Genomic DNA, 26,113 nt, shown 5'->3' on the forward strand with positions numbered 1-26,113 from the left:
AGTTACAATAATTTGTTATTCTTTGTTCGAAAACATTTCCATCATGCATTTTAGTGGAGCCCGAACAGCCAACTGAGCCAGAGAAAAAGGACAAAAAGGGTAAAAAAGGCAAAAAAGGAGGATCCGCAGGCGGCAAAGATGCCAAAACGCCACCGCCAGGAAAGGATGCAAAAGGTAAGAAGAAAGTGATGGCACACACAGCAAATATGCCAAAGTAGGAGAGACTGCTGAGCCAAACTGGGTGTCAAAGTCCAACTTCTTAAAGCGAGAGAGGGCATATGTCTTAAAGGCAAATGCTTAAGAGTGACCACAGTTAACTTTGAAGTTTCCCTTTATATTTAAATGTTTTTTTTTTTCCTGCATATAGGTGGCAAAAAGGGCGACGACTATGATGGCGGCATGGACACAGGCGTTGAGAGTGCTGGCGATGATATAGGCGGTGAAAGTGTTAAAAGTTCAGCCCTATCCGGTAAGTATCCTTGGCACCATTCATCATATCATCTCAATGGGAGTATGTCCTTTAATACTGTTTCACAAAAACTCTCTCCTACCCACCACTACACATGCAGCCAGTGACGATGATGACGAAATTGGTAAATATCATAACGAGTAACTTTTCAATTATACTTGGTGGAAATTTACATTGAACTTTTTTTTATTTTATGTTTTAATTGAAATTGTCACTGTCTTATCGGTCTTGGCAAATCTTTGCCATTATTTTCATTTCTTATTTACACTTGAGGAGGCATTCTTCCATGAATTTCTCCGTACTTCCGTTTCGTTTTGTTTGTTCTTGTTTTAGTTTTTGTTTTTGCAAAGGATAAGAAATGATTTATGTAATACGAACGTTTGCTTTTTTCTCTCCGTTGGAGCTGTGTGCTTCTTTGCCGTTGTCTCTTGCCGCCTTGTATGATTTCTTTTAATTGTGAAAGTTTTTCATTTCATATAATTTTTTCCCCTTTGCGTTACTCTGCTCCTCTTTTGTTTTTGTTGTTTTTTCCATTAATATTTAAAAACCTCATTAATGCAAAAGGGATAGAAATGAATGGCTTCTTTTATCCAAATTGCAAATTTACGCATCAGCCCATTGTGGCAAATGAGAATTCATGTGTTCGTCTTCTCATACACAGCCACCATAAGCTGCAGGAAACTTCTTCGAGTCGCAGAGTTGCTGTTCTGCTTGGAATATTTGAAGAAGGATTGTCAGCAATGGTTGCTCCCCCCCTCCACTCCCTCAATTTTCCTTGCAGTCGACATACATACAACTCCAAAATAGAGTACTCGTCATTGTTGATGCAAAAGAGCAAATTTTGCAACTGCGGCCTGTTATTACTTAGCAGGACTCAAATGAATGATCAAGTCGGGATATCTCCAAAGCGTCATTCGAGAATGCCAACAAAAAGTAACATGGACGCCTTATCTTTTGTGGAGGTCTTGCCCGAAAAAAGCAAAACTAATGGAAACCCCAAGACGATAATGGCAAAGTTACTCCATTAAGGCCTAAAGTGCAGCCGTAAAAGTGGCACAATTCATTCGGCTGAACTGTCATGCAAAAGTTTTCTACTGTGACAACATCGTATCGCAATGACGGACCCATCACCATCACCGTCACCGTCACAGTCATCATGTCCAAAATGTTTGATTGCCTGAGTTTGTCTTTATTCAGTTTTCCGTGTAACTCATTCAGTCCATTTGCAATTTTCTTCATTTTTTGCCGGCTTCATGGGTGAATGCGTTGTGTCTTTTTCTACGATTTCCTCGGAAAGAGCAGTGACACTAAAAGGATCTTTTAATTTTAATATAAATTACTTTTCATTTTAATTCTGCCAACGAATAGTAATAAAACATTCAAACAGAAGGGCATATTTACAAAGACTTCCAATGTAGTGATTCATTTAGTTCAGGCCATTTGCATTTTTGCCCATATTGCAAGTAAAGGCACTCTCACTTTAGGGTGATTCAATCCAAAAAAAATTAAATATTGTTTTTCATGGTAAATATTCGAGATATTGACCCAATGCCTTATTTTAGATTGCCTGAAAGATTTAAGGTTGATAAGAATTGACCAGCACGAACCAAATCTGTTCTTTTACAGATTTAACGCCGGAATTGGTTTCTCAGTGGCAGAGAGTGACCCAAATACCTCTTTCTTTTGGATTAAATTTTCTATGTTGAGTTATGTCTATTATCATCCGAATCGCAGGGTCTTCGGTTTTTTCGGAGCTGACACGAAGTGTAAGCAATTCTGACGACCAATTTTTTGTTTAAAAATATTTTTTATTGATTAAAGTGGCAAACAATTTTCTCTATAATAACTTGCATTTAATTGGGCACCAGATTCTATGAAACGACTGGAGGGCGACCATCGGCACTCACAGCTATCTTTACCTTCACTTAAGACAGAAAACTGCATTGAGTGCCCGCTCAAATGCAAATTTGCCTATGAACATTCCATAAAAGAATAGGGGCGAACTTCTCACATAGCATAGAGTGATGTCCGATTCAAATTTTAGCTCAATGAGTGGCCGTTCGTAGTCTCAAAATCTTTCTTTTTTTTTTTGCTTTGGTTTAAGATCATTGAACTTGTATGACTTGACATTTGAATGCCATTGTTTAATTTTAAATGATTGGTTTGCTCCTTCCCCCACGATCTGCCATGGAGCTTGTTCGCCAGCTCGAATCGTAGGGGGATTCTTCTCATTTGTTGAGATTCCCTTACAACCTCTCCTTGGGCTTGTTGGCTTCGCCGGGCTGTATGAAGATTTCTTAAAGCACTTTCCCTTAAAAGCTTTTTCGCCTAGTTCGGATGTGGAGGGAGACTTTCAAAACAAAACGATCAGTTTGAAGTATATGAGTTCACCAACAATGTCCGTTTGTGATTTTCTAGCCAAATATAACGCAATCACTGCATTACGCATCACGAATAACGTTCTTTTCAAATGAACTTAGAAGCAAATGGTTTTGCTGACTTGTACACAATATAATGAGCTGTCAATAAAACCAATACCATTTTTTATTTGACAGATATACCTGAGTGATCTTGCTAAAACTCCGTGTCAGATAGCCCTTACTGTTTCTTCATTTCTTCATCAATTTCTTTCATTTCTTCATTCTGTTTGTAACTCCTCGAAATATTCGTCCAAGGCCATAATGAGCTGTCAATAAAACCAATACCATTTTTTGTTTGACAGATATACCTGAGTGATCTTGCTAAAACTCCGAGTCAGATACCCCTTACTGTTTCTTCATTTCTTCATTAATTTCTTTCATTTCTTCATTCTGTTTGTAACTCCTCGAAATATTCGTCCAAGGCCCCATGTCCGTCAGTCTGTCCGTCCGTCCGTCTGTCCGTCCGTTTGTCTGTCCGTCCGTCTGGGCATTAGACCCTTTATCGGAAAATCGGTCTATAGCAGCTATATCCAAATATGGTCCGATTTGGCCCGTTCAAAAACGTGACCAGCGTGCATCAAAAATTCGTATCTGTGCCAAATTTCAGCTTAATATCTCAAATTTTGAAGCCTGTAGAGTGATTACAACAGATGGTCTCTGTCAGCTGCGAAAGCCATAGGACATAGGACATAGGATATGATCCAACGTCTCATTATTTGCCTCAAGTGCCCTACACAAGTTATCACTTGTCGCACCGGTTTCGCATTAGTGAGCTTGTAGTCTTGTGTGTTCCCTTATGATTCCGAAAGCTATACTGACCTCCTTCTGACTTCCTTTCGGTAATAGCCTCGTCTTCTCACGATCCAGATCTACCCCATATGATTTTCAACGTCTTCGTTTTAAGAAACTATCACACCATATCATTTGATTTGAGAAAATGTCCTTTTTCATTGACTTCGAAAAGAATAAAATGTCACTGGCCTTATTGTCAAAACTATTTCGTTTCATTTTGTTGGTCTTTCGATGAGCTTTTGTGTCCTCAACAATTGCTGAGTTCATGTCTTAACTTGAATGTAATACTTTTCGTAATCATTGCCAACAACGTTTTACACGTTATTTCAACGCAAATAATGTTGACATGCTAAATTAATTCATTCGTAGCTCATTCATTCATTCCAACAGTCAGCAAGCCTCATTCACTTCTTACACAGCAACCTCATTCACTGCTTAATGCCATTGTGGCACAATCTTCCACTGTATATGTATGTGTGTGCATAGTGTCTATATACTATCTATGCATGTGTGTGTGTGTGTGTGTGAGTGCGTATGTACCTTTCTCTTCTAGGTTCCAAGAAAAGTGGCAAAGGCAAAGGACGCAAGAAGAAGCGCAAGACAATTCAAACACCAGTTCCGGTCTATGTGGAAGTTAAGGTAAGCTCTAACCGTGTCTCCTTGTTGTACAACCGAATACAGCAGCCGAAACCAATTATTTCACACAAATGCTGATAGAAATCTTAATGTAAATATTTATTTTGTAATTTGGGCTCATTTCATTGTCCGCCACTTCAAAGGACGCTTGTTGATGCTCTTCCCTAGCTCACTGGCTGACTCACTCGCTCACTTGCTGTTCATATGCACAAAGACATAACAGTAAAATAAATTTGAATGGTCTAAGATTTGTTTTTATGATGCCTTTGCATTGTTTGGATATTTAGCTCCCCCACCGCCAGCCAGCCAGCCAACAATCTGCCTGCCTTGTCTAAATTGTTGGCCCTTACACAGAAATTGTTAGATTATCCAAATGAGAGACCCTGTCACTTGCTAGGCCACAAAAATTAAATTCAAGCCGAATTGTCATTTCAATGGAAATAAGCATGGCCTTAGAATAATTACTGTGGTTATGTCTGTTTCTCTTTCGTTGTGTATTTTGTTTTATGTAGTCGACAAGTTCATTATTTCTGTATGCCATGCATTCCGCATAAATGTGCACATTATCTTGCGAAACTCCTAAGAGCTCTTATGTAATTTAAAGTGATATACTTGAATAAGAGCCATAAGGATTTTTATAAATTTACATTTGAGTTTTTAGGAATTATGTAATCGTTGCATATATTAGCCAATCATTACACGAAGATTCCAAATGGCTTTAGTACCTGAAACAAATGCCGAAATACACGAATAACTTCAACTTCAAAACTTGGTAGGGCACTTTGTACCAATTTGTAAACAAACGGTGGTTTGGTAAACCACTTTGCAAACTCTTATGCCAATTCCATGTATCATTGAAGCTGTTACAAAACGTATGAATTTTACTTGCAAACAAATATGCATTATGTAACCACCACCATCAGTTAATGGTTTTATTAATCATCATTCTGTTTGCAAGACATTGAAATTTCTCTTTCCGGTGTCATAAATATGAACATGTTTGTCCATCCGTCAGCCTATAAATATGTTACTATGTCATGGAATAAAGATATTCGGCTGATACTTACAGTACAGGTACAGGCATTAAGTATGGCCGGGCCGAACTTTGAAAGCTCACCCTTTCGTCGCAATCCGGTGAAAATTAAACCGACTTTGAGTGGTATAATAAATATAAGTAACTGTTCAATTTTGTAGAACAATTTTTTTTTGGCAGCTATATCCAAATATAAAAGCCTAACATAAGTCACTGTGTCAAATTTCATCGATATCGGATAATAAATGCTCTTTTTATAGGGCCAAGACTTTAAATCGAGAGATCGTTCTATATGGCACCTATAACCCAATCCCGACCGATCTGTACCAAATTGATCAAGGATCTAATAATTATCCTGTTTTATTATAACTCCACTACAATAACCGTATTTATATCTTAACTAGCCGAACCGGGCCCGCTTCGCTGCGCCTTCTTTAATTCTCTAATATCTTTTTAGGGTGGGACTCTTCGCCCTGAATGCGGATATCGAATTCGTGCCATTGAAGCCTATGACTCTGAACGCGTTCGAATCCTGGCGAGAACATCGGACAAAGCGGTGTTTATCCCCTCTTAATGTTGGCGGCATTTGCGAGGTACAATGCCATGTATGGTCATTCAAAAAATTTTCCCCAGGTGTCGCACTGCGAGACGCCGTTCGGACTCGGCTATAGAAAAGGTCCCTTATCATTCAGTTTAAACCTAAATAGAAAAGCGCACATTGATGTGTGACAATTTGACCTTTCTCGGTTCCTGGTGGATAATGGTCTCTTTAGGGGAGGGATGGCATCTCGGACATTTCGACTCAAATATGGATATCAAAGTCATGCTGCACATGATATCCATTTAATTTGAGCCCCATATTGACATGGCCGGTATATATTAACCGATGGGAGGGTGTTTTGGGGCTGGGGCGGCCACCGGCATTTTGCACTGGAAAAAAGATATCAAATTCGTGCTTTATTCCCAACGAAACTGAAGTTCAGTTTGGGGGGGCGTACACTTGGCTTCAAAACTGGACATCAAATTTGTTTTTTACTCTCAAATACCTTTCATTTGAGTCCCATATTGTCATAATGGGTCAAATAACCCATTTGACGTATCTTTAGGAGAAAAAGCACCACCAAGACTTGAACGCAAATTTTAATGTCACATTCGTAATCTACTCCCAACTACCTTTCATTCATTGGTCGGCTAATATGCCCATTTGGGGGTATATTATTATGGTTGGGCGACCTCCCATTACTTGAACCTAATTTTTTATGCCATATTTGTAATCTACTACCTAATACTTTCCGTTTGAGTCCCATATTGAAATGAACGCCAAATATATCTGTTTAGAGTAGTTTTGTTGTTGGGGAGCCCGCTGGGTACTTGGACCCAAATTTTAATGCCTTATTCATTTTCTGGTCTTCAATACCTTTCATTTGATACCCTTATTGTGCCCATTGGATCATTTTCTTATATGGGAATAAGCGGTTGGGATTGTAAATGGACTAAATGGGTTCATATTTTGATACAGCTGCCGATCTTGGGACTTGATTTCCTGAGCCTCTAGAGGGCGCAATTCTTATCCGATTTGACTGAAATTTTGCACGTAGTGTTTTTGTATCACTTTTAACATCTGCGCTAAGTATGGTTTAAATCGGTCCGTGTTTTGATATAGCTGCCATATAAATCGATCTTGGGTCTTGACTTCTTCACCCTCTACAGGGCGCAATTCACATCCGAATAGAATGAAATTTTCACATGTCGTGTTTGTGTATCACTTCCAACAACTGTGTTAAGTATGATTCAAATCGGTTCATAACCTGGTACAGCTACCATATAAATCGATCTTGGATCTCGACATCTTGAGTTGCTGGAGGGCGAAATTCTCATCCGATTTGACTGAAATTTCGCACGAGGTGTTTTGCTATGACTTCCAATAACTGTGCTAAGTATGGCGCAAATCGGTACATAACCTGATATAGCTGCCATATAAACCGATCTTGAGTCTTGACTTCTTCACCCTCTACAGAGCGCAATTTTCACCCGATTTGACTGAAACTTTGCAAGAAGTGGTTTGTTATGACTTCCAACAACCATGTCAAATTTGGTTTTAGTTAGTCCAAAACCTGATATAGCTGCCATATAAGCCGATTTGAGATCTTGACTTCTTGAGGTCGCAATTATTATCCGATTTGCGTGAAATTTTGTACAACAACTTCTCTCATGACGTTCAACATACGTGTCTAAACTTGGCTGAATCGATCAATAGCTTGATACAGCTTCCATATAAACCTATCTCCCGATTTGCTCCATTATCCGAATGGACTGAAATATAACACAATGACTTCTACAATGTTCATTTATGGCCTGAATCGGACTATAACTTTATATAGGTCCAATAGCATAACAGTTCTTAATCAATATTGTTTGTTTGTCTAAAAAGACGGACGTCACAGTGGGATAAAATCAAAAAAAAAAAAAACAGTAAAAAATATGCCCTGCAAAAACAAGTAAAGATATTTCTTTGATATTGGTTCAATGGTTCAATGGTTCAATTTCAACGCTCTAGGTTTTTCGAGAGCCTTTCGGCAGGCCCCATTGCTATTTCGAAAATTTGTTAGGGCTGCAAAATCTTCGTTTCTGCTCTGATTTCCGATTGCTCAGAAATCCCAACAAAGAAGTCAGCTTGAAGTCTACAACATATCCACTGGTTTCGGGGATATTCAATTTTTAATTTTTTTTTTTGCAATTTAGACCGGGACCTGCTTCTGTCTTACAATTTACGAAAGCATTTATGGTTCGATTTTAATTTTAATGCATAATTTGGATTTGTGACAAAATTTGCAAAGACTTTGCATTTTTTGGTCAAAAAAGTATTTTCATTGATTAATCTTTATTGAAAAATATTGCTTAAACGTCAAACTTTTTTCTTTTTTTTTGTGAAGAGGGCATAATATAGATTCATTTTAAGTGAAATTTGAACAAGATAGGTCAATTTAGACGGGTGCTATATGTACTTCAAAAAATCCAGATTCCACATTCGGCCATTCTTTCTTTTTTCGTCATATATCACCTAAGCCCATGCTACAAATTTTTTAACATCTAACAATATTTTTAGCCTCCGCAGCAAATTGATTAAAAAATTCTGATTTTGAAAGCATATTTTCCCGAAAAGGGTATTTTGGGGATTTTCATAAAAAAAAACATGCAAAATGTATTTTTAGTTTTTAAAGGACCATGCCGTGTGCAAAGTTCAAAAAGAATTACTGAGATATCCCTATTCGAATTTTTCTTCGATTAGCTCCCACTCTGTAACATTTGAAAAAATTTGTCGATAAAAAATAGTTTGCACAAACGGTTAGGTTATTCTCTAATTCCCGGTTAACAGATATCGTTATCTGTTTCTTTTTCTCTTTGGCAACTCTACCCAAAAAAAAACGAAAAGCACCAAAAGGAATCGGCAACAATAATAAATAATTCTTCTAATAACCCGAAGTTCTTATTTAAATTTAAAAACATCAAAAAATTAAATATGTACACAATTATTAAGGAAACCAATACCAATTTATTCGTATAAACCTCTTGGGGGCATATTGTTTTCATATTACGAAAATTACATTGATTGATTTTTATCGCTTCTTAACGAAACGATTTTCGTTAAAACAGTTTACAGAATTCCACAACAGATAACAATTTTCATCCCACCATTTTAAAATTTGGCACAGACATGTGTTTTGAAACTGGCGAACTTCGATTAAGATTTACATATATTAACGTCCGTTTCCTCAATTTAATCGGTATTGAAATATTCTCCTAAGATTCTTGACGTTAAATTCCATAGAATTCGCTTTAGATTTAGATGTTGCTTCATGCTAACAGATTAGAAGATAAGTTTGAAGAAATTAATAATTAATAATCTAGAGATTATTTTTCCACACTGTATTTCACTCTTGTTGCAACGCTTTTTAAATGTATTGAAATATTCAATAAAAAAAAACACATTTCTACACTTTCATATATACTGGCTTATGTATATGAATATTTATTTGTTTCTGAAGCGTTACATACTTCTCTCGAAGCGAAAGAGACATAAACCCCTAATCAATTCATTATGATACCGTGTTATGAACATGGCTGTGACGTTGTAAACAAACAAAGGTAGAAAATTATACCACATATATATATGCCCACAAAACTCACTGTACACAGAAAAAAATCGCAAACAATTTTTAATTTTTTATAGCAATACTATGTAAGACATTTTTCAGTACCCGATTAACCCTCAGTGCACAATACACTGCTACGACAACAACAAAAAATATACAGAGCACCGACATTTTTTGGAGTACCTTCGCTGAGGAGTTTTTATTTTATACAGAGGGGCACCTCAAACAACGCACCTCAAGTTCATGTTCCAGATCACATTTTGTGTATAAAGTATAGCAATTAAAAGGAATTTTCAAAAAAATTCAATCACTTTTTAATTGCAGCAATTAAAAAATCAATAAAAAATTGCAATCATTTTTTCAGAATATTATGATTAAAGAAGTAAAAATGCGTTAAGTTCGGCCGGCTCGAACTTTGTATACCCACTACCTTGGGTATATATGTAAACCACCTTTCGTCAATAACCGGTGAAAAATGCATACCTTATGCCCCATAGCAGCTATATCGAAATATGTTCCGATTTGGACCATATACTTATAAGTACAAGTCATTGTTCAATTGTGTATAACAAAATATTAGTCTTTTAAGTGGCTATATCTAAAAATAAAGCGGTTTGAACCATTCGACATCCGTATAGTATTATGTCGAAATGCTTAGCATAAGTCACTGTGTAAAACTTCAGTGAAATCGGATTATAAATGCGACTTTTGGTCTTTTAAGTGGCTATATCTAAAAATAAACCGGTTTGAACCATTCGACATCCGCATAGTAGGATGTCGAAATGCTTAGCATAAGTCACTGTGTAAAACTTCAGTGAAATCGGATTATAAATGCGACTTTTATGTGACCAAGACTAAAAATCGTGATATCGGCCTATATGGCAGATCTGGACCTATCTGGGTCAAATTTAAAAAGGATGTCGAAGGGCCTAACACAACTCACTGTCCCCAATTTCGGCCACATCGGACAATAAATGCGCCTTTTATGGGCCCAAAACCTTTAATCGAGAGATCGATCTATATGGCAGCTATATCCAAATCTAAACCGATCTGAGCCAAATTGACGAAGGATGTCGAAGGGCCTAACATGACTTACTGTCCCAAATTTCAGAAAAATCAGATAATAAATGTAGCTTTTATAGGCCTAAGACCCTTAATCGGCGGGTCGGTCTATATGGGGGCTATATCAAGATATAGTCCGATATAGCCCATCTTCGTATTTTACCTGCTAATGGACAAAAGAAGAATCTGTGCAAAGTTTCAGCTCAAAATCTCTATTTTTGAAAACTGTAGCGTGATTTCAACAGACAGACGGACATGTCTAGATCGTCTTAGATTTTTACGCTGATCAAGAATATATATAATTTATAGGGTCGGAAATGGATATTTCGATGTGTTGCAAACAGAATGACAAAATGAATATACCCCCATCCTGCGGTGGTGGGTATAAAAAATAAGTGGAAAATTTCAAATATTTCAATCATTTATTCAATTGATCCAATTAAAAAATTAATTGACAATTTCAAAAATCATTTTTTTTTTTAAATGAATATGCAATTTTTATATCCTGCATCCCTACTGTGGTGCAGGGTAAACCGATGGCAGGTAAACCGATTCTCTTAAAATTTGTTAAGATGGATTTTCTTGACTCTCGACATTACTGGTGAATTTCATAGAAATCGGTCCTGATTTATATATAGCTCTCATACCGCCCGATTTTCACTCGTACAGCCACTGCAAGCGCATTTATTGACCAATGTTCCCAAAATTTTGTACAACGCTTTCCTCAGCGATTGCCCTAATACTGGGTTGCCCAAAAAGTAATTGCAGATTTTTCATATAGTCGGCGTTGACAAATTTTTTCACAGCTTGTGACTCTGTAATTGCATTCTTTCTTCTGTTAGTTATCAGCTGTTACTTTTAGCTTGCTTTAGAAAAAAAGTGTAAAAAAGTATATTTGATTAAAGTTCATTCTAAGTTTTATTAAAAATGCATTTAGTTTCTTTTAAAAAATCCGCAATTACTTTTTGGGCAACACAATATGAATAAAGTTCGGTGGAAATAGGTTCAGATTTAGGTATAGCTGCCATATATGTATCTGAAAACATCCAGTCCATCAAAATTGGTTCAGAAATAGATATGCTCCCACTTTGTGTTTATAGGGTAGGTGTAGGGTATTATAAAGTCGGCACAGCCGACTTTTGCCCTTTCTTACTGTTTGTTTTTCAAAATTTGTTCAATTACTGCTTTGAAAACGTCAATTGATATAACCATTTTCGTGATTGAAATAGTTTCTTTACCCAATACACATGTCGTGATTGAAACAGTTTCATTTTATGAATAATTGGATCAATTAATTTCGTGATTGAAACCGATTTTGATTTTTTTCTGTGTAATCTCACTTAAACAAAGCCAATGCAAATCATGTGCTATACTCTCAAACACCCACAGTCATCAATGCCAATGTTGTATTCTCACTTCTGCACCTACTTTGGCAGATAATCATTTAAATCTCAAAGGTGTGTAAAAAATGATTGCAATGAATATTCTAAATCGACAAATCCTCAAACACTCATTTCTCATGCATATTTGTAAAAATTGTAAGTGTATTGATATAAAAGAAAAAACACTTACACATAAAAACACATATTGTTGGACGCTCTTGCTCATTCCCTCTTTTGGGAGATCCAATTGCGATATGTGAAATACAACACAAACATGAGAACGAGCTCATATTGTATTCGTATGATTTACGGGAATTGAGATGCACATATTAATACACACACACACACACACACACACAAACGCACTTTGCTTCCGATTTACCCCACGAACGAATACAAAGTAATTCTTAGGCACTTCTCCTTATAATGAAAGTGTATAAAATATTTATTTGTGCTTGCCTGTTTGTTTTTGTACTTTTTTTTGTTTTCTTTTATTGCGAATTCGATTCCGACTCCGATTTTGTTTCGTTACAGAAAATCATTGCAACGTTTGTGAAAACTCCAATATTACACTGCCACTTCGGGGAGTTGAGCTGTTCGCATTTCGACAACAATATCAAATACGTGTATATGATACGCAAAGAAGTTAACGGAATACGTAAGTATAGATGGCGGATATGATTGATGCACAGCATATATGGGTAGAATTACATGTAACGGGGGTTATGAGTTACGGACAGTTATGTTTCTCTCAATTATTGCTTTTAATCATAATTTAAATATTACAATCAAGCAGACATACAGGATTTCAGAGGGGCATATGGGAAAAACGAAAAACTGTTTGCATTTCTTTCAGAACCATTTCTTGAACGTGATTTTAAACGTCTCATTTTTCACACCAGACTATTGATGTCATAATTATAACTTGTCACGTTTATAGCAAATTAAAAATAGTTGCAGTAACAGATATTGCTTACAATGGTCTTCATCGTGAAGTTCGGTTTGATGGCATGATTTTATGCCTTCCATCTTAGCATAGTGGTGTTTCTCTTTTTGGACGTCTTGCCCTGAGGATGAAAATTGTGATTGCCAATTTTGGCAATCACAATCACTGGCAATCACAATTTCCACCCTTTATTATTGCTTATATCAGAATAAGTCCTAGCAAATTTTGTCAAAATTGAGTTTTACCATATTGTTCTGAAAATTTGGATTTACTTTCTTTTGTACGAAAATTTTTTGACAAAAATGTTAGTTCTACAAAATAAGAATAAATTTTGATATGTAGTTACCAATTCAATTAATAAAAAAAAACTTTCTGGGCCGGTGTGCTTGACATTACACTCAAACTCTACTCCGAACGACCTCTAATTGGAGTATCAAACTGGTCCGATCAGTTAACATGTCCATTTGGGTAGAGTGAATCGGTCAGTCGAAATCAGGAGCCAATTTTTGTATATAAATCACAATCTACTCTAAATACCATTCACTGATATTGTCCAGATAGTGTTACATGTCCATTTGGGGGTTTCGTGGGTGAAGCGTTCCCCAGGTTATTGGACCCTAAATTTTTTTACCAGTTTCATGTTTTTGGAATACCATTAGAGAACAAACAAAATTCAGCTTTTATCAGCAGTGCTCCCATATCCGAGACACAGTGTTTTTGAAAATTATGGAAAGAGCTTAAATTGTTTGTGACCCTTTCTTCAAGAAAAATCTCTTATTGTGACCCATTTTTAGAAATCCTTTTTTCCCAACTACAACCCCAGTTGTGTTTGTTTTTGTATTATAAATTTATTAGTGTAATGGTACAACTCTGCGTATGAGTATTTTTCACGCTTTTGTCGGTTGATCATACGCCACATTGTCAAAGGCATGAAAAGTATTTTTATACCCACCACCGAAGTATGGGGATATATTCATTTTGTCATTCCGTTTGCAACATATCGAAATATCTATTTCCGACCCCATAAAGAATATATATTCTCGATCAGCGTAAATATCTACGACGATCTAGCCATGTCCGTCCGTCATATAGTCATATAGACCGATCACTCGATTTAAGTCTTTGGCCCCATAAAAGGCGCATTTATTGACCCATGTCGACGAAATTTATGACAGTGAGTTAAGTTAAGCCCCTTGACATAATTCTGCAATATGGCACAGATCGGTCCAGATTTCGATATAACTGCCATATAGACCGATCTCTCGGTTTTAGGTTTTGGGGCCATAAAAAGCGCATTTATTGACCGATGTCGTTGAAATTTAGGACAGTGAGTTGTATTAGGCTACTCAACATGCTTCTTCAACTTGGCCCAGATCGGTTCAGATTTGAATATAGCTGTCATATAGACCGATCTCTCGATTTAAAATTTTTGCCACATAAAAATTTGGGACAGTGAGTTGTGTTGGGCCCTTAGACATTCTTCTTCAATTTGTCTTAGATCGGTCCAAATTTGAGTTGTGTTAGGTATTTTTCTACAACTTGGACGAAAACGGTCCAGATTTGGATAAAGCTGCCATATAGGCCGATATCTCGATTTAAAATCTTGGCCACATAGAAGGCGCATTTATAATCCGATTTCACTGAAATTTGACACAGTGACTTATGTAAGGCTTCTCGACATCCGTGTCGTATATGGCTCATATCGGTTTATTTTCAGATATAGCAACTAAAAATATCAAGATTTTGTTATATACAATTGAACAATAACTTGTACTTCGTAGTATTTGTTCCAAATCGGAACATATTTCGATATATCTGCTATGGGGCATAAGGTATGAATTTTTCACCGGATTTTGACGAAAGGTAGTGTACATGTATACCCGAGGTGGTGGGTATCCAAAGTTCGGCCAGACCGAACTTAACACCTTTTTACTTGTCAGAAATCCTTTTTTCCCAACAATAACCCCGGTTGTGTTCGATTTTTATGTGTTTGTTTTTGTATTATGAGTGTAATGGTACAACACTGCGTATGAGTATTTTACACGTTTTTGTCTGTTCATCATACGCCACATTGTCAAAAGCTTGAAATGTATCTTTATACCCACCACCGAAGTATGGGGGTACATTATACCCACCACCTAGGTATGGGGGTATATTCATTTTGTCATACCGTTTGCAACACATCGAAATATCCATTTCCGACCCTATACTTACTTTACTTTAATTGGCTATGACAGAATATTTGTTCCACTAGCCGAACGTAGAATAGCGTTCCAAGCGCCTCGATCTTCTGCGCTCATTCTAAAATCTCTGACACCAAGTTTCGAGGTGTATCCCACAACTTGATCTTTCCATCGGGCTTTTGGTCTTCCCGGTTTGCGTGAACCACCGTGTTTGCCTTCAAAAGACTTCCTTGCTGGAGCTTCTTCATCCATTCTGACAACATGACTTAGCCAACGCAGCCGTTGTATTTTCATGCGTGTAACTTTGTTATTGTCGTCATACAGCTCGTGGTTCATACGTCGCCTATATTCTCCAATAACGCAAACTGGTCCATATATTTTACGAAGAATCTTTCTCTCAAATACTCCAAGCACTTCATCATCTGCTTTCACAAGTACCCATGCTTCAGAACCATATAACAGCACTGGTAGTATCAGTGTCTTCTATAGTGTAATCTTGGTTTGTCGAGAGGTGGCATTGTTTCTAAACTGCTTACTTAGTCCAAAGTACCATCTGTTTGCCAAAACTGGTGTCATTCGTTTCTGTTATGGCAGTGCCGAGGTAGATAAAGTTACTTACTGTTTTAAAGTTGTGGTTCCCAACTTTCTCCATTTTCTTTATCTACTCGGTTGTGCAAGGATTTTTGGGAGTTGAAACCATCCATTTCGTCTTATCTCCATTAACTGCCAGACCCATTTTCACTGACTCTCTTTCGATTCTTTCAAAGGCTGCAGTTATTGATTCCGGTGACCTACTTATGATGTCGATGTCGTCGGCATAGGCGAGTTGCATGTGCTCTCTTGTGATTAGTTTGCCATATCTATTCACATCTGCATCTCGTATAATCTTCTCCAGCAGGATATTAAAGAGATCACACTATAGGCTGTCTCCTTGTCTGAAACCTCGTTTGGTATTGAATGGTTCGGAGACATTCTTTCCTAATCTTACTGAGGAACGCATATCAGCAAGTGTCATCCTGCAGTCTTATTATTTTGCAGGGATAACAAAACTCAGACATGCCATGAAATACCTTTGAACGTAAAGGAGTATCGAAGGCGACTTCGTGGTCAACAAAGAAAGGGTAGGTGTTGATTTGTCTTTCTTGGGTCATTTCCAGAATTGGGCGCAGTGTGAATATCTGGTCCAGGGTGGATTTACCAGGTCTAAAACCACATTGAGAGGGCCCAATTATCTCATTGACTTTAGGTTTTAATCTTTCACGCTCGAGAGTATCTTGTATGCGATAAGGAGGAGACTTATTCCTCTGTAGTTGGTATATTCCGTCTTGTCTCTTTCTCTCTTTCTTGTGTACGGGACAAGGTATGCTGAGCATTCAACCATCGGTTAAGTGTTCTTTCAGCCAGATTGCGCAGACAAGCTGATGCATACGCCTTATCAGCGTGTAGCCTCCGGTTTTAAATAGTTCAACGGGTAACCCGTCGGTCCCTGCTGCCTTGTTGTTATTCAGTCTGGTCACTGCTACTTGGACCCCATTCTGACTAGAGAGTATACATTCTATACCATCATCAGGGATTGGTTCTGCGGTATCCTCTTCGCCGCCATCGTCGGACATCAAAAGTTGGGTAAAATGTTCTTTCCATATCCTCAGTACGATATGTGGTCAGTTATCAGATTTCCTACTTTGTCTCTGCAGGAGGACTCTGCCTGCACCAGATGTTTAATTCTTTGGTAGAATTTCCGAACACCATTCTGACTCCTATACATCTCAATTTGCCTCACACTAACGTCTTTCGATTTCCTTTTTCTTTCTGCGGAATAGACGTTTCTCCTCTCCCCTTTTCTCCCGATACCTCTCCTTCATCTGGCGCGTTGCTACAGATTGCAGTGTTGCTCTGTATGTCACATTCTAGGCTTCAGTAGCATCTCGACACACTTGGTCATACAATGGGTTTCTTGGAGAAGGCTACCGGTACCCAAGTACGGATTTTGAGGCGTTTTCCATGAAGTGGCAGTTGGGTCAGTCGAGTGGAGTATGCCGTTGCCATTTGTTGTGTTTGCATCTTTTCAACGTCCAGCTTCCGTGGCGTATCGTATTTTCCTCGCCATGCTCAAACGGGTGCGAACCTTTGCTGCAGCAAGGTAATGATCCGAATCTGTATTCGCTCCACGGGTCTATCGTACATCTAAGATACTGGATGAATGCCTATCACAACGTGATCAATTTGGTTCTTGTGAATATTTTTATATTGAAATCTGGTGCTACTAACTACCATGTTTTTTGCCACGGCGAAATCTATTAGCCTCAACCCATTACTGGACGTTATCTCGTGGAGGCTAAACTTTCCGACTGTTGGACCAAAAATGGTTCCTTCCCTATTTTTGCATTAAAATATCCCAGAACGATTTTAATATCAAGGGCGGGGCAGCGGTCATATTCTCCCTTTAGATGCTCGTAGAAGATATTCTTGGTCTGCTCGTCCTTGTCTTCCAAAGGCGCATGGGCACAAATAAGACTGATGTTTAAAAATTTGGCTTTTATTCGGATTGTGGCTAGCCTCTCATTCACCGGAATAAAGTGTTTCAGTCTCTGACTAACCACAAACCCACTGCCAAATGCATGCCTCGTGTTATGGCAACTATAGTATGGTTCGTCACCGTTTGGTGTTGTTGTGACGCCATTCCCGTTCCATCACACTTCCTGTAAAACGGTAATATCTTCATTGTACTTCTCAAATACATCCGCCAGCACGAATACTGCACCTTCTCTATAGAGAGTGCGGACATTCCGGGTGCAGATCCGCCAATCATGGTCCTTTTTTTCGTTTGTGTTGGTCCTTTGTTTCTCATAGTAGTTCTCAGAGTTTTCCGGGGGCGGGTTACTGGCCCAGTGGCCCAACCGCATGGGTTTTGTGGGATCACACATGCATCCCTCGTTATCGCGAGCCGCTTGCTCCAATATTCGACGCTCGCCTTCAGCCGCCCCTAACCTGGCAACAGACGCTGATCTTAGCCATTGGTTGATTTAAAGGCGCAAATAACTCACCTTATCATGCGCATTTGATGGGCCCAAGACAGTTAATCATGTGATCAGTCCAAATGGCAACTATTTCTACATATAGTACGGGTGTTTTTGGGTTCAATAGAACCCGCTGAACCCAGTATTCCACTTTGCTGTCATTATTTGTTTGTAATCTATTTTATTTTTATTTTCTAGCATATTACTCCGACATCAGTGAATGCTTTGCCGAAATGCCCCAAAGCTTTGCATTTGGCACAGTCCGTGGTGAATTGATACGATCCATGGGGCAGGATGTTGAGATGGTAAGTGCATACTAAACGTAGAGACATTGTAAGTGATGGCCATATAGACATTTTTGTTTTAGCTGTTTAGAATTTGGATGTTTGGTGATCATGTTGACGATCATATGATAATCCACTGTAAGCCGGCATTTAATGCGGAGCAGCGCGCCTAGTAAGAAATAGAAAACACTAAGGAAAGATTTTTAACTCCGCAGACTCCAGTCATTCGAACCTCATGCCTGTCGATTGATAATACTATACCTTCCTTATTCTTTATAGAGTCTTGCTAATTTGCAGAGTCAAAATATTCCAAAGGTTTTATTCAACTTTCCACATCCAACATCCACTTTAAATTTAAACTCATTTGAAATCTACAGAAAAATGTTCAAATCATTCAAAAGCATTTTCCTATACCAATTTTTTTTAATTAAAATAAACATTGCTCCCACAGATATTTAATTAAAATACCTAAATCCTTTAAATCGCCAACTTTAAAGCAAATATTTAACATTTGAATGCTGTATTCCACAGCAAGCCAGAAGAGCATTGGCCACAAAAGCAACATTGCTTGTCAACAGCCACTTCCGACACGCCCGGATTGATTTTCCATTAACATATTTTCCAACTGCCTTTTTAATTTTAAATATTGCTAATGCTTCCCAACCGTTCCTCCCCTCCGCCCATGGTTCCTAATGGGAATTTTGTGGGAGGCAATTTTCAATTAATCACAAAATCATCAATTTATACCCCCATCGCTTCCATGCAGAAGGCAACCGAAAAGGGTTCTGCTTCAATACCTTCGTTGGGTAGTCTTTGGCTGAGCAGAGGGAGTCTTTGGTTGAGCTGATCACATCACAGAGCAGGGCATAGTTCCACATCAACACTGTAATGAAGTGAAGAAACATTGTAATTAATTCTTTCACCCCCCCCTGCCCCTAGTGGAAGCGTTGGCAATGGCACGAGCATTATTAACCATCTATCAAATTGCCTCGAGGGCATTTCATTTTTCTACTTGGGGCAAAATTTTGGCCCTGTTCAATAAGGCCATTCAAGCATTGGGAAAACAAAAATAAATATTTTAAAACTTTCCACGATAAGCGGCAAAATGGACACAGATGTTGCAACTAGGTCCACTGACGAACCACACTAACACTAATACACTTGTCTCAGTATCAGTCATCGGTTGTCTTAGGGCGGCTGTTTAGTGGCGATAATGTGTTAATTCCCAACGCAATGCTTTTGCTGTGATTTTACTTTTCTCGACTGTTTTTTTTTTTTTCATTTGATTCGTTGCAGTTATCATTCGGCATGTCTCATTGGAGACACTTTATTTAATGACGAACGCTTTATAAATGAAGGACGATATAGCTATTTTGGTTTAGGTTTTCCATGTGGTTGCCACTACATAAATTCAAATCAAATTTATGGCTGGTACTATGTTTGTTTCTCACAGTTGAAAACACACAACGATAATCACGAAAAATTTTCGCAAAAAGGGAGCAGTACCAGCCATTGCAATAACGGAACCACCATAGTGCGGTTAGTATGTCCACCTATGATGTTGAACGCCTGGGTTCGAATCCTGGCGAGACCATCAGAAAACAAGTAAGAGCGTGCTAAGTTCGGCCGAGCCCTCCACCATGGATCGCATTTGTCGAGTTCTATGCGCCGTATCTCTCTTTAATCAAACAAAGAATATTGGGTAAGAACTGTTATGCTATTGGAACTATATCAAGTTATAGTCCGATTCGGACCATAAATGAATGCCGAACATTGTAGAAGTCATTGTGTAATATTTCAATTAATTTGGCTCAAGAAGCAAAATCGTTAGATAGGTCTATATGGGAGCTGTATCAAGCTATTGATCGATTCAGACCATATTAGACACACATCAGTCGTGAGAGAAGCCGTTGTATAAAATTTTTGCCAAATCGAATGAGAATTGCGCCCTCTAGTGGCTCAAGAAGTCAAGATGCCAGATCGGTTTATATGGCAGGTTTATCAGGTTGTGTACCGATATGCGCCATACTTAGCACAGTTTCTGGAAGTAATACAAAAACACCTCATGCAAAATTTCAGCCAAATCGGATGAGAATTGCACGCTCTATTGGCTCAAGAAATCAATATCCAAGGTCGTTTTAAATTACAGCTATACCAGATTATGAACCGATTTGAATCATACTTAACACAGTTATTGAAAGTGATGCCAAAATACTACGTGCAAAATTTCAGAGAAATCGGAAGAGAATTGCGCCCTCTAGTGGCTCAAGAAATCAAGACCCAAGATCGGTTTATATGACAGCTATATCAGGATATGGAACGATTTGAACCACACTTAGCACAGTTATTCGAAATGATAACAGAAACACCTCATGCTAAATTTCAGTCAAATCGGGTGAGAATTACGCCCTCTAGTGACTCAAGAAGTCAAGATCCAAGATCGGTTTATATGGCTTAATATGTCCCATTTACAATCCCAACCGACCTACACTAATAATAAGTATTCGTGCAAAATTTAAAGCGGCTAGCTTTACTCCTTCGGAAGTTAGAACGCTTTCGACAGACGGATGGACAGACGGACCGACATGGCTAGATCGACTTAAAATGTCATGGCGATCAAGAATATATATACTTTATGGGGCCTCAGAGGAATATTTCGAGGAGTTACAAATAGAATGACGAAATTAGTATACCCCCATTTTATGGTGGAGGGTATACAAAAAAAAGTTATTACACACTTTGGATACCCATCCCATACCCGTGCCGAACTTTGGATACCCATCACCATGGATATATTTATTATCATATTTTATTAAAAACCTACTATATCTATATTAATCTCCAAATATGGGCAGATTTGGTTCGTATTAGGTTCAGGAACCGAGAAGTGTGTATAAGCCACAGTTTTAAAGGAAATCAGGTTATAAATGAGGATTTTATACCTTAAGATCCCGGACCTGGAGATCGGTCTAAAAGGCACATTGCTTGATATTGCCCATACGCGGTTTGGATATCGGGCGGCCTAGTGCAACTCCATGTTCCAAATTTATATCATATGGTCCGATCTAGACCAAATTTGGTTCAGACAACAGGAATTCTAGTCCAACTCACTGCTGTAAATTTCATCGAAATGCGAAAATATGACTTTTTATGGGCTCAAAACCCTTAATCGGTAGATCGGTCTATAAAGCAGTTATATTCAAATTTGGTCCGATCTGGACTATGTTCAATTCGGACAATGAGAGGTCCAGTGCAATTTACTGCATCGAATTTTGCAGCGAATTTGGATAATACGGGGCTTTTTAGGGGTTAAACCCCTAATTCGGCAGATCGGTCTATAACACAGCTATATCTAAATATGGTCCGATCTGGACTATGTTCAGTTCGGACAACGGGAGGCCTATTGTAACTAACTGTTCTCAATTTAAGCTTTTATGAGTCTAAGACCCTTAATCGGCATATCGGTCCATATGGCAGCTATATTTTAATGTAGTTCGATCTGGACCGAACTGGTTGCGGATGTCGATAGGATGACACGGTTCTAAATTTCAACAAAATCGTGTGACAAACGCGCCCTTAAATCGGTAGGTTGGTCTATGTGTCAGGTATATCTAATTGTGGCCCAATATGGACCATTTGCGGTTCGGATATCGGAGGCCTTAGTACAAGAGGCGGTTTATAATTTTAATGAAATCGGATAATAAATGCAGATTTTATGGGATAAAGCCCCAATCAGGGAGATCGGTCCAAAATGCAGCTATATCTAAATATGATTCGATTTTGCTCATTTAAGAACTTAAGCTGCATATGGACAAAATACGGATCTTTGCAAAATTTTAGCCCAATATCCCAAATTTTCAAGGCTGTAGCGTGATCAACAAACGGACACACAGACTCGTTAAATCGTCTTAGAATATATCGGCGATCCAGAATATATATACTGCATGACTACTACGATGTGTGGCGAACGATCCTTAACTATGTTTTTATACCCACTAACTTACCTATGGTAGCGGTTATGAAAACATGTCGGTAAAACAATAAAATCTTTTTATTGACATTTTCACACAAACCATCAGCTGTTAAGGTTTCTTTTATTTTTCATTCACCACAGATTGGTTCACTAGCATTTTATACGTTTTTCACTTTTGGCATTTTCAGATATTTAAGAGAGCGATTGAGTTTCAGTTTCGTGAACCAAAATTAATCGAAGGCAAATTCATGGAAAATTATGAAGCCCAAACCCCTGGCGAAGTTGGCGCAGAGGCAACTGAAGTAAAGAACACAGCGCCTGGTCTATTAGAGCTGGCAAAACCATCGGAATTTCGTTTAAAAGCTCTTAAGCATAAGAGGTACGTACCACTTGTAGAGGCAAGAACCAAAAAAAGAGAGATGCCTTTTTTGCATAAAGTGAGGAAATTGTGCTAAAAAACAAAGTACTTACGGTGATGCTAAACGAGCAAATATATTCGTTTCATTTTTTCTTGTTGTTCTTTGCCATTTTTTTTGTTTTTTTGCTATTGGCTTACGCATTCTTGTGTTACCAGTTTTATTGTTAAATATGCTTTGTTGGGCTTCTCGTTCCTTTCCTTGCCACTGCACATTGTTTATCAATATTTAACTCGATTTTCCTTTTACTTTTTTGCCTTACAAATGTGAACATCCATCCCCTGCTACCCAGCAAATCTATTTGATTTTGTCTTTTTTTGGAGTCGCCAATTTTTGTACTGAAAGTAATCCAAGGAACAACGTCACTGCCAAAGTTGGTAGTATTTTTAATTTGAGAGGCTTTAACCTGATATCTATACATTAAGAAATTTCAATGCACATTTTTGTAATATTGTTTAAATTCAAAGTCTAATTTTAAACAGAAACTCGCCAAAAATTCTTGTTCCGTTCATAACAGGTCACTATACTTCTGTATACTTCTTTGGCTGATAATATACAGAGGGTTGACACGATGTCTAACCAATCTAAACGATATTTTTTTGTTGTCAAAATATTTCTTTATACCCATTGACATAGGATGAGGGCATATTCATTTGGCCACTCCGTTTGCATTCCGGCCACACAATGTTTATATAACCATGTTGGTGTGACTGTCTGCCTCAATGTCCATCAGTTGTAAACACTGTTAAGTATTTAACCAGTAAGGATAGGCAAAAGTCGGGCGGAGCCGACTATATAAAGCCTACACCTACCCTAAAATTATAAATTCGGCCAATATATAAATATATATGTATATGAGAGCTATATCTAAATCTGAACCGACTATTAAACAGATCGTTTGAAAATTGTTATTACTAAGGTCATATAAGTGCAAATCTGCCGATAAATATGTATGGGTGCTACATCCAAATCTGAACCGATTTTGATAAAATCTCGCACATATGTTAAGATCAGTAACAAAATAATCCGTGCCAAATTTTGTGCAGATTGGTTACAAATTGTGTTTATTACAGCCTTATAAGTGTAAATCGGGTGATAAATATATATTGGAGCTATATCCAAATTTGAACCGATTTAGATGAAATCTTGCATAAATGTTAAGATCAGTAGCAAAACAATCCGAGCCAAATTCTGTGCAGATCGGTTAATCATTTTAGTTACTACGGCCATTGAAGTGCAAATCGGGCAATACATACATATGGGAGCTATATCTAAATCTGAACCGATTTTTATGAAAATTTGCAGAAATGTTACAATCAGTAATTAAAAAAAAATCCATGCTCAATTTTGTGCGGATCGATTGAAAACTGTAGCTACTAGGGCCATTTAAGTGCAAATCGGGCGATACATATACATGGGAGCTATATCTAAATCTGAACCGATTTGTATCAAAATCAATAGCGTTCGTCCTTGTCCCAAAAAATGATATATGCAAAATTTCGTGACGATTGGACAACAAATACGACCCGCACTTTGATTACAAGAATACATGGACTCACAGATGGACAGACAGACGGACAGACGGACATGGCTAAATCAAATCAGAAAGTGACTCTGAGTCGATCGGTATACTTATCAATGGGTCTAGCTCTTCTCCTTTTTAGCGTTGCAAACAAATGCACAAATCTATAATACCCTGTACCACAGTGGTGGTTTAGGCTATAACAAGTAAGAGCGTGCTAAAATCGGCCGGAACAAATATCATTAACCTTCCACCATGGATTCCACCTGTCGACTTCTTTACGCAGTATCTCTTTTTAGCCAAACAAATGAGTAAGGACGGAGCAGGAGGACGAGGAGTAGGAGGAGCTATATCCAATTCGCGGCTCAAGAAGCAAAATCGGGAGATCGGTTTACATGGGAGCTGTATCAAGCTATAGATCGATTCAGACCATATTGCACACGTATATTGAAGGCGTGCTAAAATCGGCCGGGCCAAATCTTATTAACCTTCAACCATGGATCCCACCTGTCGACTTCTTTACGCATTATCTCTTTTTAGCCAAACAAATGAGTAAAGACCGAGCAGGAGGAAGAGGAGGAGCTATATCAAGTTATAGTCCGATTCGCGGCTCAAGAAGCAAAATCGGGAGATCGGTTTATATGGGAGCTGTTTCAAGCTATAGATCGATTCAGAACATATTGCACACGTATATTGAAGGCCATGGTAGAAGCCGTTGCAAATTTCACCCAAATCGGATTTTAATTGCTCTCTCTAGCGGCTCAAGAAGTCAAGATCCCAGATCGGTTTATATGGCAGCTACATCAGGTTATACACCGATTTGCATCATACTCATCACAGTTGTTGGGAGTCATATCAAAACACCTCATGCAAAATTTCAACCAATTCAGGTGAGAGTTGCGTCCTCCAGCGGCTCAAGAATTCAAGATCCAAGATCGGTTTATATGGCACCTATACCAGGTTATGGACCGATTTGGACCATACTTCACACAAATGTTGGAAATGATACCACGAAAACATCACGTGGAAAATTACAGCCAAATCGGATGAAAATTACGCGCTCTATTGGCTTTAGAAGTCAAGAACTCAGAACGGTTTATATCTCAGCTATATCACGTTAAGTACCGATTTGCGTCATCCTTCGCACAGTTATTGGAAGTCATAACAAAACACTACGTGCAAAATTCCAGTCAAATCGGACGAGAGTTGCGCCCTCTAGAGGCTCAAGAAGTCAAGACCCAAGATCAGTTTATATGACAGCTATATCAAAACATGGACCGATGCGCCCTCTAGAGGCTCAAGAAGTCAAGACCCAAAATCGGTTTATGTGGTAGCTATATCAAAACATGGACTGATTTGAACCATACTTAGCGCAATTATTGGAAATGATACCAAAACACCACGTGCAAAATTTCAGTCAAATCGGATGAGAATTGCGCCGTCTAGAGGCTCAAGAAGTCAAGACCCAAGATCCGTTAATATGGCATCATACCGAAATACCGAAACACGTCACGCCAAATTTCAGCCTAATCGGAAAGGAATGCGCCCTCTGGAGTCTCAAGAAGTCAAGACCCAAAATCGGTTTATATGGCAACTACATCAAAACATGATCCGATTTGTTCCATTTACAATCCCAACCGACCTACAATAAGAAGTATTTGTGCAAAATTTCAAGCGGCTAGCTTTACTCCTTCAAAAGTTAGCGTTCTTTCGACAGACAGACGGACGAACGGACGGACATGGCTAGTTCGACTTGAAAGGTCACGACGATCAAGAATATGTATACTTTATGGGGTCTTAGACGCATATTTAGAGGTGTTACAT

The 26,113-nt window shown here is 38.2% G+C and overlaps 1 protein-coding gene across 1 annotated transcript in view; it reads left to right on the forward strand.

The window, feature by feature from the left end:
- Positions 1-26,113, forward strand: part of LOC106080427 (dynein axonemal heavy chain 10) — a 239,264-nt gene that overhangs the window by 13,817 nt on the left and 199,334 nt on the right. The window contains 7 exon segments of the mRNA XM_059362518.1: positions 55-174; positions 368-469; positions 570-593; positions 4,235-4,320; positions 12,483-12,606; positions 18,293-18,399; positions 22,540-22,730. Coding sequence (XP_059218501.1) covers positions 55-174; positions 368-469; positions 570-593; positions 4,235-4,320; positions 12,483-12,606; positions 18,293-18,399; positions 22,540-22,730 — 754 coding nt within the window.

The sequence above is a fragment of the Stomoxys calcitrans genome, chromosome 2 (genome assembly GCF_963082655.1).
Source record: "Stomoxys calcitrans chromosome 2, idStoCalc2.1, whole genome shotgun sequence".
Classification (NCBI taxonomy): domain Eukaryota; kingdom Metazoa; phylum Arthropoda; class Insecta; order Diptera; family Muscidae; genus Stomoxys; species Stomoxys calcitrans.